A 13,322-nucleotide genomic window follows, 5' to 3' on the forward strand; every position below is an offset into this window, starting at 1 on the left:
TAAGTGGGCCAATCTGAAAAGGTCAGTGGGAAGAGGAAAAAGGTCCAGTTTTAAAATTATTTTAAAATTGCAAATTAACACCATAATGCACCATTTCAGTCATGAAATTCTTTTTATAATAATGTGGTATGGTAAAGTTAGCATCCAGTTTCTCCATCTGTGTGTACTAGGAATATCCGTACCTACCTCCTTGGTTGTTCAGCTGATAAAAGAAGATGACAGAAGTGCCCAAAATAGTGCCTAGCATAGCATAAACTTTCAGTAAATATTAGCTGCCATGACTGTTGTCACTATTATTTTCAGTGGTGGCATAAATTATTAACTTTTTGGAAGGCAGTTTGGCAGTAGGGCGTACAGAGCCTTTGATTTGTTAATTCCAGTTCTGGAAATCCAGGCTCACTCTCCTAAAATCCAAAATATTGAAAAACGACATGTGCCAAGATACTTGTCACAGCATTGTTTGCATAATAGCAAAGAATTGTTAGTTTCCTCAGATACTAAGGAGTGAGGGCCTCCCTGAGTAAGTCCTGTAGCTTGAAGATGAAGAAGTCATGAAAAGCCAGAAAAGGGGAATTTGAGATTTACCAGTTGCCTCCCATGTGTTTGATGCTTGATTTGTTTTATGTCTTTAATCCTTGAAATAACCCTCTGAGGTAGATTTTTTTTCCTTTTTTTTTTGAGACGGAGTTTTTGCTCTGTCGCCCAGGCTGGAGTGCAGTGGCACAATCTCAGCTCACTGTGACCTCTGCCTCCTGCGTTCAAGCGATTCTCCTGCCTCAACCTCCCGAGTAGCTGGGATTAGGATTACAAGCATGCACCACTCCGCCTGGCTAATTTTTGTATTTTTGGTAGAGATGGGGTTTCCCCATGTTGGCCAGGCTGATCGTGAACTCCTGACTTCAGGTGATCCACCTGCCTCAGCCTCCCAAAGTGCTGAGATTGCAGGCGTGAGCCACTGCACCTGGCTGAGGTAGATTTTTTATCCCGCTGGAGAGGTGAGGAATCAAGGCTCAGCAGTAGCTGTAGCCCGTTGCTCAGGGTCACGTGGCTTGTCGGTGGCTGAGCTGGAACGCAAACGCAGGCTTGCTGGGCTCAATGCTGACTCATGGAGGAAGCCTGTGCTGTATTGTTAAGTGAACAACACAGGATACAAAATCCTACCGAATGATGGTTTCAGCTACTGGAGTGGCTTTACACAGAAGGTGTGCTTTTCTCCCTGTGCAGTTGGTTGAGCCTTTGGAAATGGGGAACACTGCGCTGCTCTTATAGCATTTTGCAAGATTTGCTCAAACAACATCTGTTGGGCCAGGAGTGCTGGCAGTCCTGATCATTTTAATACCGTTAGGATTTTTCAGTAACTGACCTGGTGCTCCAGTAGAGTGCATTGCTCTGCCCAGAGCCAGGACAGCTTTTCCTGACTTTTGGTTATCATTAAATATCCAAATAAAACCATTGATGAGTTCTTTTTTTTTTTTCAATGTGGTTAATTAATTGAGGTTGTTGGTCAGGTACCAACAATTATAGCTCAGAACTATAATCCCATCATGTTGGGAGGCCAAAGTGGGAGGATCACTTGAGGCTAGGAAGAGTTCAAAACCAGCCTGGCCAACATAGTGAGACCCCATCTCTTAAAAGAAAGAATTGAGAGAATTGAGGTTGTTAATTGAAGAGCTAGAGTAGGAATAGACTTAAAGATGGAGGAGGTGCCTCCTTTAGCTGTGGACGCTTGGAGCCTTTGTGGTTCCAGTCTGAGCATCACTGGTGAATTTGAAGAAATTTCCAAATTTGGAAATAAGTATTCTATTTCACAGTGCTTAAGGATCACTTTTCTCCCTTAATTTGCAGTATAGGTGTATTTCCATATGACAGAAGTTGATGTGGGAGAAAAATATTGTGTATTACCTGGCTTCCATGGCAACAGGAGGCTGCGGATGTCTGGGTGTAGGAGGGTAATTAGCTCTAGAGAGTCCTCTGGCTCTGCCATCAGCTCACCTCACCAGTGAGGCTGGGGGAGTGGTTTTAATTGTATTGTGGCTACATTACAGACACAATATGGGTTATAATGAATATATACTTTAATATGCTGGATTTAAATAGATACATATCCTGCCTTTTAAGGAAAAAAAATAAGCGTATTGTATATCCAGCTCCTTGTGAATCTCGAAGCCACAAGCAAGAAAGAGCCAGGCTTCAGCTTCATGGTGGCTCCCAAACCTTTCACTCCTTTCTTAGTAAATGAGCTGTTCCTCGTTGGTAACTGCCACAGAGATGGATGGAAGTGCCTTCTTGGTGCCGTTTATCCCCAGTGCTAATGTCTAGCCACGAAAATAAGGGCATTTCTGTCAGCCTCTGAAGTAAAAGAAAATCAGAGTCCAGGAACCAAGAAGCTCATGGTCTGTTGCTCTTAGGAAATGCCATTCTGGAGCTAGAACTGGTTCCAAGTCATGATCCCTTGTCCTTAAGGAGTGCAGTGGTCAGAGCTGACAGTGTCTTCTGACAGGGTGTTTTGGAGGGAATACACCATGACTAGACGTGGGGAACCCGTGGGGAAACAGTTGCATCAGGGGCGGGATGGTGGTTCCATCACAGGGAGGAACGGTCATCCTCATGCAGTGCTTCAGGAGAGGAGCCCGCGGGCTTTCTGATGGGCTGGTAGGAAGTACGCAGGAAAGAGGAGTTGGGCATAGAGTATAGGTTTTTAGATCTGAACAAGTAGGGCTGCACGGCCCTGGGTGGAAATGGGGAGGGCGAAATGGGGGACAGGCTTAGGCTTAGGGATGAATGTCAGGGAGTCAAGAATTCTGTTTCAGACTTTTTTGCAATGGGATTTTCTTCTTTTATTTGTTTATTTTTATTGCTTGGTCCATGGTGCTTCGTGGTACATTTTCCTACCTATGGGACCCTCAGGAAATGCTGATAGTATGGCAGTTGAGGTGAGATTTCTGGAGACAGAACTGGTACCAAGTCCTGATCCCTTGTCCTTAAGGAGTGTAGTGATCAGAGCTGGCAGTGCCTTCCTCGGCAGCCATACTCTCCTATAAATGTTGACCAGGCCACTCCACCGTGTTCCTTCCAGGCTCCCAGATCCAGCACCTGACACAGGTGGGGCTTGCCAGCAGAATCGGAGCTCAGCCAGTGGAAATCCCCCCAAGCAGAGGCAGCCAGTACGGGGGGCCAGGCTGGCCTTCATATGGGGAGGACGAAGCAGGGCGAAGAGAGGCCGTGAGTATCTCCTGTTCAGGTCATCATTTAAAATTTACACATAGGCCAGGCGCGGTGTCTCATGCCTGTAATCCCAGCACTTTGGGAGGCCAAGTCAGATCAGGAGTTCGAGACCAGCCTGGCCAACATAGTGAAACCCTGTCGCTACTAAAAATACACACAAAAAAATTAGCCGGGTGTGGTGGTGTGGGTTCTGTAGTCCCAGCTACTTGGGAGGCTGAGGCAAGAGAATCACTTGAACCCGGGAGGTGGAGGTTGCAGTGAGCCGGGATCGTGCCACTGCACTCCAGCCTGGGTGACAGTGAGACTCTGTCTCAAAAAAAAAAAAAAGACATAATCCCTCAATTTAACAGCTTCTGCTTTGGGGTCCCTTTTTAAAACCTACATTTAAAAAAGTTTTAACTTCTCTCACGTTTTCCCGCCTTGCTTGTGTTTTGGCTTATAGTTTTTAGCATCTAGCTTTTAGGAAGTATAATTTTTCTCGAGGCAGAGTTCAAGCTTAGTAGTAAATTTGAATCTATGGGTGACAACTCTGGAGTTGATGTTTGGTGAGATTGCTGTATAAATATTCATGCTCTTCCGCAGCATTTGTGTTTCACTGTGGGTTTATTAACGTCATTCGTATTATGACCATGCGTAGGTAATTTTGTAATAAGCACACAGTTGGGGATATTTTAAGGCACAGGTTTTCTTTTTGAGACTTCTGTTCACTCACTCACTCAATATGAGCATCGGTAATTCCTACAAGTGCTTTCATTTGCTTTTCTCAAGAACTGTATATCCTGGGGGGATAAATTAATGAAGTTTGAAAATACCACCCAGAATATTACTTTTTGTTTTCTCTTGATCGTTACGCTACAGCGTCCGCTGCATTTCTGCGCCTTCCCAGCACACACACTCAATTCCTTTCATGGCTGGACGCCCTTACTCAGTGAAAGGACATTAACTTCAGAATAAGGCGTTTCCCTAAAGGAGACATTGTTATACTTAGAGTCTCAGCTATCCGCTTTAAGTTTGCTGCCATTTCTCTTTTTTTGCCTTCATTTTGCCCAGCTTAGCTTCATGAGGTGTTTGGGGTTGGTTTGGTGTTTTGTTTTTTTGAAAAACTGGAGACAAGGTCTCACTATGTTGACCAGGCTGATCTTGAACTGCTGGCCTCAAGCAATCCTCTCTCCTTGGTCTCTCAAAGGATTGGGGTTACAGGTGTGAGCCACCGTGCCTGGCATGGGGTGTTAAGGGTTTCCCGTCACATCCACTTTGGAGCACTGCTCGGTCACTCTTTGGAGAAGTGAAACGTAGAAAGAACCTAGAGCTGGAATGCCACGTTTGGCTCACAAATAACTTGATCCTAGCGTGTTTTCTCGTATGCAGATTTAAATACTCTTACATATAAATGCAAAGAGACATTTTTTTCCCACTGGGAGGGAAAAAAACATGAAAAAAATCTGAAAAGTGTAATAATTCTTGTGAAACTAATGCCAAATCTTTATGCTGCAAATATCAGCAAAACTATTTTATGCTTTAGTGCAGGTAAGTTTTTAAAGACAAGCTCTGCAGAGCCCACAGTAGGCACACACAGAGAGACAGGAGACAGCAGCTAGATAAAGCGGAAGATGGTTGCGTGGGCTCCAGTCCAGGGCAGAGGCAGCTGTTCCCCTTGTCAGCCTTGCGTGGATCCGCTTACCTCCTTCAGCTCTCAGATATCACCCGACCTTTCACCTCATGGGGCACTGCAGCCTCCCTCCCTCCCTGTTCTCCCCAGCCCCTGGTGTCTTCACCCCTCACCTGCGGCATAGGCAGCAGGGCCCTGTTGGAGGGCTGAGTTGGTGGATGGACGTGGGCGGTCCTGGGAACCTTCCTAAAGCCAGTTTGCACTTGACGTCTCGGCTTATTCTTCCGTAGGAAGTACAGTGACGTTTGCCATGTTTTTCAGACACACATGCTCGGACATCAAGAGTATTCTTCTTCACCGCTATTTCAGGTGCCAAGGACTTCAAGCAGGGAGCCCTCAGCTCCTCCTGGAAACCTCCCCCACCGGGGGCTGCAGGGCCCTGGGCTGGGTTACCCCACCAGCTCCACGGAAGACCTCCAGCCCGGCCACTCCTCAGCCTCTCTCATCAAAGCGATCCGCGAGGAGCTCCTCCGGCTCTCCCAGAAACAGAGCACCGTGCAGAACTTCCATAGCTGATCGGCCTCGCCTCGCAGATTTGCCAAGTATCCGCTTCCCGTGGAAGCAAGACCAAGAGGAAATCAACTGAGTGGGTGTTTGGAAGAGGAAGGAGCAACTCCTGGGCAGCCTGCCTAAGGGAGGGAGCAAGTTGCAATTTAGAAGATGCCATATGTCACATGACAGCTCACGAGCCTTTCACTGGGCTGGCAGTTGACCACTTGGGTTCGGTTGAAATGTATGTATTTTGGCCAAAAGCCAGCAGCACTTCACAAAAACAAAACTCAAACCTAAGCTAACAAAACGACTGCATTCGTCTCTTTTTTAAAGGCAGAGATTGAACTTATAGACAGCATAGGGATGAAAGGAACCAAGCGTTCCTGTGGCATTGAGACTGGTACATGTACAGTGAACCTGCTGCTTTGTTTTCTGAAAAGAGGTTTGAAGACATTTTATTAACAGCTTGATTTTTCTCTTTTACTCCATAGGAACTTATTTTAATAGTAACATTAACAATGAGAATACTAAGACTGTTTGGGAATTTTAAAAAGCTACTAGTGAGAAACCAAATGATAGGTTGTAGAGCCTGATGACTCCAAACGAAGCCATCACCCGCATTCTTCCTCCTTATTCTGGTGCTAAGCTCCAAGGGCCCTTCACCTTCATGTCTGAAATGCAACTTTGGCTTTTTCAGTGGAAGAATATGTTGAAGGTTTCATTTTGTTCTAGAAAAAAAAAAATCCCTCCCAAAGCGGGGCAAAAAGCTTTATATTTATTTGGTTATCCAAAATACAGATCAAAGTTGAGATCTACGTTCTTCATTGTATTTGCTGTTTCTTAATTGGGCATATACAACTCCTGGTCACGTCCCAGGTCAGCACCCATCGCTCAGGCCAATCCTGTAGAATGAGGCTTTCAAGAGGTCCTCACTGATCCTTTCTTCCACTTTGCTGTTGATTTGTTCACAGATTATGTTTGAATGAGAAATCTTCCATAAGCAAAAGTTATTTAAGAATTCCCAGCACCACCACATTGTTACACATACCTCCCTACCAGTCACATTCCCTGTGTTCAGAGCCTGGAAATGAAATTGAGTTCAGTTCAGCCTCTGTGTAATGAATCAAGAAATGTAAAAGAGCTTTGAGACCACAAGGGAAAGGAGAGAGTTGCGTCTCATTTCTGATTTTATTGTGCTCTCACTCTGTCGAGTGGCTCTTAAAATTGTCTTATGCTCTTTGGGCCTAAGAGGGGATCATCTCGCTTAAGATTTACTCCTGATGTAAACATTTCCCCCACTTTCCAAATAATGGCAAAGAAAACAGTGGCAAGGGCCATTCTGTTTTCTGGTACCTGAGTGAAACTCGGAAGAAAAGCAGGCTTAGCTAAGAGACTTTCACTATGAACCTGTTTTTATTAGATCAACGAAGACAGTCATGCATTGCTTAATGATGGGGACGCGTTCTGAGAAATGTGTCATTAGGCTGTTTTGTCGCTGTGCTAACATCCTAGAATGTACTTACACAACCTACATGGTATAGCCTACTGCACACCTAGGCTGTGTGGCATGGCCCATTGCTCCTAGGCTATAAGCCTGTACAGCCTGTTACTGTACTGAGCACAATGGTAAGTATTTGTGTATCTCAACATATCTAAACATAGAAAAGATATGGTAAAAATACAATTTTATAATCTTATGGGACTGCCATCAATATGTAGACTGTCATTGACCAAAACATCCTGATGTGTGCATGACTGTACTTTTCATTAAATAACAGATAAGGGGCTAAAATTTGGGGCTCTGACTAATCAAAACCTGTGTATCTGTGTCAAGTTTTAAGACCCCTGAAACAGCTAAAACGGGTTTCCAGAGTGTAATCACTGGATTTCAAAACCATGTTTCAGCCCTTCATTAATGAAGCCTGTTGTACAGATTGAGAGTCTTACAGTATGAGGAAAGTTGGTTCTGGGAAGTTAAGATGTAGCCAGTTTTCATCTGGACACCTCGGAAAGCGAAAGAGTGCAGGAGAGTAAATCTCTCAAGGACGTTAAATAAAGAACCAGCAGCATCTTATCAGGCGATCCTCGGAGGTTCCAAGGAGCATTGGAGAGAATGCCCCCTTCTGGGCTTGATGACTTGGTTTTGGTTTAATACAAAATTTCTCTTGGTCTTGATTTAATACCCGACTGTCCCCAAACTGAACGATTCTCTTTGTATGTCACTCAAAAATACCAGGTTTCCTGAATATCTTATTAAGAATTTCAGAGATGCAAGCAGCATTTTATTATGGACACCTTGTAATGCATTCAAATCGTGTGACAGCAAATGGGATAAATGGCCCCTTCTCTCCCAGTTCTGCTCGGGGCCATACGCGCTTGCACACAGAGTGTACTAAAAATGGTGACCTCCTTTGAGCGTTGCAGAAAGAGGGCTCTGTTTCAAATTGGGCTGACTATAAAAGCAATTTTGATGTCTTTCTAACTACCATAAAGGGATTGTAACTGTATTTGTATTCTTAGAAACAATACACTTTTAAACAGATGTCAAGACCAAAGATGATGTATAATAAACAGCCGGTGGTTGTGGTGTGGTGTGAGCAGACCCCCGGATCACCAGCACTCTGTTGGTGGTCATAAAGCACACGCAGTTTGTATTTGCTTCCTCTCGACGCCTGCCACAACAGTTTTACCAGTCACCAAACTCAGAACAAACTAGCTGTGTGGGCAGCACCATACCCTAGCGGTCTTCAGACATTCAGTTCATGTCATCCACTGAAAAGAAGGGTCCTCGTGTTGACAGTGTGTGGCTTTGGAGTCCACTTATGGAAGCACTCTACAATGAACAGTTGAATTTTATGTCTATTTTTTCCTATTTTAAAAGTTCTAGTGGTAACACAAACTGTAAATTTGAGTCATAATGTTTGGAGAAATGATTTTCTTTTTTTTCCAGAGTCTACTTTGTCACTCACTGACTGTGTCTGGTTCCTTCTCTGAACTTCATTCTTCCCATCAGCCAAACAAGAACAGACCTCCCCCGCCTCCTCCCAGGCTCCCTAGTTGTGAGAATCAAATGTGATCATGTGTACAGATGTCCCGTGAGGAGAGCGCATAAAGCACTGTGAAAATGTAACATGCGTCTGTGTGGACGCCCTGGGATGAGCGATGTGAAGCGCTGCGCTCCTGCAGTGCGTGGGTTCACACATGGGTAACGAGCAAAACTGAAAGCTCGGTGTGACTCATTTTCCTCACTCCCATTTTGCTTTAAATTCACTTCCTTCACCAGTTTTCAAATTGCATTTATTAAGCATCTTTCTGCTCCCGACTTTCTGGTGTCTCTGGCACCAAGTAAGCCAGCAGACATGAGCCTTGCCTTCTGAGATTTTAGAATCTAAGATAGTACGAGTGGGTGTAGAAGATGGAAGATACAGATAAATAACATGGTTTAAGCATCAATAAAATTCATTCAAAGAGGTCAGGTGCGGTGGCTCATGCCTGTAATCCCAGCACTTTGGGAGGCCGAGGCAGGTGGATCACTTGAGATCAGGAGTTTAAAACCAGCCTGGACAACATGGCAAAACCCCGTCTCTACAAAAAAATACAAAAATTAGCCGGCTGTGGTGGCGCATGCCTGTAGTCCCAGCTGAGGCATGAGAATTGCTTGAACCCGGGGGACAGAGGTTGCAGTGAGCTGAGAATGCACCACTGTACTCCAACCTGGGCAACAGAGCAAGACTGTGTCTCAAAAAGAAAAAAATTCATTCAAAATACATAAATGCGTTAGGCACCCAGAAGAAGCTGTGGAGATTGCGTGTTTGGAAATGCAGTATCTTGGGGAGACGTCAACTTCTGAAGTGACTTTGAAGGCAGGGCAGCTACCCAGGCAAATGGCGTGGAAGGAAGAGCTGAGAGTGGGCCTGGGAAAGGCTGCAGGCATGGAGTGAAGCTGTCACTGAAAATGAACTTGATCCACTTTAGTATGGGGACAGAATCCCCGTCTGCACTATTGAGGGAGTTTTAGAAGAGAAGGAAGAGGTGCTGGGAGGATGCTTCTGCAGTCATACAGCAAGGAAATGTCCAGGGCTGTGAAGATCTACAGAGGAAGTGCTGCTCCAGTGTTGGTGGGGCAAGGGAAGAGGACGAAAATGATGAGAATGACACTGAGGTCATTGTTTAGAGCAGATCTCAGCAGCCATTTGGCCATGCCACATCCTTTGTGGAGCATAGTGGGTTATCTCTCTATATATATTCAGCTTCTTTACTGCTACCTACACATTTTTCTCCAAATTTTATTAATTTCATAGCGTTTTGATTTGGGTGGCAGATGACTTTTAAGCAGTGGGTGTTTGCCGGCCAGATCTTTCCCGGCATGTGGACTGTGAGGCAAAGCACAGGTGAAGGTAGGCGCTAAAGGCTTTGGGCTCAAACCAGCAAGCAGTTAGTTCTGTGCTATAGGAGTCTCTCATTTCCCGTGGACAGGGTAAGTTCCTTCATTTGCACAACCTCTTTGTAAGTGCTCCAGTGACCAAACCAGTCATTTGGACACTGATTTGCAGTGCATTGGCAGTAATTCACAAATTAGTCATTATGTAAGTCTCTCTCACCCCTTTCACACGAGATTCTCAGACGTGAATGAATTTGTCGTTTGGAAGGAAAGCTGGTTAAGGTTTTGGGCACAGGGGTAGGAGGACTCCAGTTTTAACTCCCACGCTAACTTTAGCTCAAGTGGAGTTTTCACCGTGGTCATTTCTACCTGCGGAGCAAGGTTCCAACGCCAGTGCTAGAGCCTGCTTATCCACATTTGCCCTGGACAGGAGCAGGAGGAAGTCCACTTCTGTACCAGCAGACAGAGCATGTGAACACAAAACACATTTCTATGGCATAGTCAACTGAACTTCATTTTTACATTGAATCTAACATGTTAACACGTTCTAACAGGGTTTCTATGAGCAGCTGCTGTAACATAAAATATGATAGACTTAACACTTGTTACCTAATGAACAAGGAGTGTGTGCATTTCAGGTTTCTTTTGATATTCTTGGAGGTGATTGTCAGTGTTTAAATAGGACTACTTTCTCCACTCTGAAGATGACTTGAAAATTGCAACATCATGGCACATTGCTAAGTCCATGGCTTGTGTGTGTGACAGTAGACTTGATAATTTATCTTAAAACACAGCAGCATTGAAATTTAGGAAAAGAATATTAAATGCCTTTGGAAACATGAAACGAAGTTAGGAGCCAGTAAGAAAGTGACAGAAGCAATGAATGTCTTAATGCAGTATAGTTAAAATGGCTTCCCACAGGGTAATTATCCAGGATCCTTACTTTTCCTTCTTCCTCCAGGTTTTTCAGGGGTCACTTCACATTTCTAAAGAGTGAATAGGCTGGGCATGGTGGCTCAAGCCTCTAATCTCAACGCTTTGGGAGGCTGAGGTAGGAGGATTGCTTGAGGCCAGGAGTTTGAGACCAGCTTGGGCAACATAACGAGACCCCGTCTCTACAAAAAAAAAGTTTCAAAATTAGCTGGGCGTGGTGGCATGTGCCAGTAGTCCCAGCTACTCGAAAGGCTAAGACGGGAGGATCGCTTGAGCCAATGAGTTGGAGGCTGCAGTGAGCTATGATCACGCCACTGCACTCTAGCCTGGGCTACAGGGTGAGGTCCCGTCTCTGAAACAAAACAAAACACAACAAAACAAAAAAAACAGAGTGAATAGTAAAAGGGACAGGTGAAATTTTGAGTGACTTGAGTCTCTTGCAGTCCGTGATTACACAGAACCTTTCTGAGCTACTTGGAGCATCACGAATAGTCTTTCTTGTACTTACCGGATTTCAAGTATTCATAACTCGAGTCCCTAAGTGTACAGGTTGGGAATAGCACAGGGCCTAGTTCAAGTCACATACCCTGTACTGTTCCTCCTGCAAATGTGGGGAAAGAAGAGGGAGATACTAGAGGAATTGAGGCTCCACTCATTCATTCAGTTGCCCTAAGCACCAGAGGACTTGTTTCAGAAAAGGGGAGTAGGAACGCCCTCGACTTTGCCCTCCTCCGGAGCATCTGTGGGACGCAGGGAGCCCGGGCTAGCGTTAACAGGAAAGGTTGCTTGGCAGAGCTGCCCTGGGGTGCTGACTTGTCTCCCTGTCCTTTGTCAAGGTCCATGTTTTTCTGGCTCTTCCTGCACACTCACCCCTATATTATGAGCGTTAATGTACGAAATGTGCAGAGCAAATTGAGGCCACCTGTGGCATCAATACTGCAACTTAAACTTGACAATCATGGTTTGCTGGTCTCAAACAGGCACTGAAATCTCAGTATGGGTATATGATTTAATAATCGGCCCCTCCCTTCTATTTGTCAGTTTTGTGTTTCCTTCAGTAGCTGCACTGTTTTCTAATGTGCTGTAGAGTTTTTGAAATAATTTATGCAAGTATTTGGTTTCCATGTTTACAATTTATACAGCTTTCCTAGCGTTTTAAATGGAAATGTCAATAAATGCTATGAATTGGTGTCAAAGTGATATTTTCTGTTGATTTCCTTTGCAACATGATAGTTTTCTCATTTGTAAAACATGAAATGTTGGATGAGATGATCTTTCTGTTCTCTAATTTCATGCCTCTGGTGAGAACACCTAGTACTTTTGTTACTGGTGGAGGGTGTCCAGGTTCTTGGCGTCTTCAACAAAGAGTTGGACAAAACACACAAAGCAAGGAAAGAATGAAGGAATTTACTGAAAATGAAAATACACTCCACAGTGTGGGAGCGAGCCTGAGCATAGGGGCTCAAGTGCCCGGTTACAGAATTTGTGGGGGTTTAAATACCCTCTAGGGGTTTCCGTTGGTTACTTGGTGTACACCCTATGTAAATGAAGAGGATTAAGTAAAGTCACACAGTCATTTACTCGGCGTACACCCTATGGAGAGGATGTTTCCTCTCATAGCTGAACTGTGACTCGGCCTTATGTCCCCTACTCCAGACCCCATTTTCCTGCCTCACTTTCATTGTCCAAGAAATTAAGTTGAAGGTATTCTATTCAGTGTGTGGAATTTGCAGACTTGTTTTCACTCCTTTTTGCCTGTGCTAATCCTTTCTACTCAGTGTAGTTTGACTGCTACCCACTTAGCAAATGGATAAATCCACTAAGAGCAAATTCAGTTTGGAATTAAAAGATTAGTACCTCACAATTTAGAAAGATGAGAAGACCAAAGTCCACACAGTCTTGAAAGGTAATAGGATAACCCTGGAGTTGTTTTCAAAACCCAAGAAACCAAGAACCCCTTGAAACTTAGAAAAGGAGATGGGCGCTGTGGCTCACGCTTTAATTCCAGCACTTTGGGTGGCCGAGGCGGGTGGATCACTTGAGGCCAGGAGTTCGAGACCAGCCTGGCCAACATGGCAAAACCCCATCTCTAATAAAAATACAAAAAAATCAGCCGGGCATGGTGGCAGGCGCCTGTAATCCCAGCTACTCGGGAGGCTGAGGCAGGAGAATTGCTTGAACCCGGGAGGCAGAGGTTGCAGTGAGCTGAGACCGTGCCACTGCACTCCAGCCTGGGGAACAAAGTGCAACTCTGTCTCAAAAAAACAAAAAACAAAACTTGGAAAAAGAACTCAAAACACAGTGGAATATGACAACTAAATGACACAAAGTCCTGGATAGGATCTTGGAATGACAGCAACAACAAAGGAGAATATAGTGGGAAAATGTGAAATCCAAACAAAGTCTATAGTTAACAGTATTGTAGAAAGATTAATGTATTGGTTTTGCTAACTGTATTATGGTGATTGAGATTTTAATATTAGAGGAAGCTATGTAAAAGGTGTCCTGAAACCCTCTAAATCATTTTTGCATCTTTTTTCTAAATCTAAAAGTATTTAAAAATAACAAACACGAATCTGGCAAAGGTAAAGCCCACAGACATTCTGCAGAGGCTCATGTAGT

At 44.4% G+C, this 13,322-nt stretch overlaps 1 protein-coding gene across 4 annotated transcripts in view; it reads left to right on the plus strand.

Annotated features, from left to right (window-relative positions):
* The window catches only part of LOC105471308 (KIAA1549 ortholog), a 201,853-nt gene that overhangs the window by 138,157 nt on the left and 50,374 nt on the right, over nt 1-13,322 (plus strand). For 2 of the 4 annotated variants that reach the window (XM_071094402.1, XM_071094401.1), the window contains exon 19: nt 3,077-3,222. In XM_071094402.1, the coding sequence (XP_070950503.1) occupies nt 3,077-3,222 (146 nt within the window). Of the gene's footprint in view, nt 1-3,076; nt 3,223-5,155; nt 8,338-13,322 lie in introns of those variants that run through there. The other 2 variants (XM_071094399.1, XM_071094400.1) reach the window with 2 other exon arrangements.

The sequence above is a fragment of the Macaca nemestrina genome, chromosome 4, assembly GCF_043159975.1.
Source record: "Macaca nemestrina isolate mMacNem1 chromosome 4, mMacNem.hap1, whole genome shotgun sequence".
In the NCBI taxonomy this organism is placed as follows: Eukaryota; Metazoa; Chordata; class Mammalia; order Primates; family Cercopithecidae; genus Macaca; species Macaca nemestrina.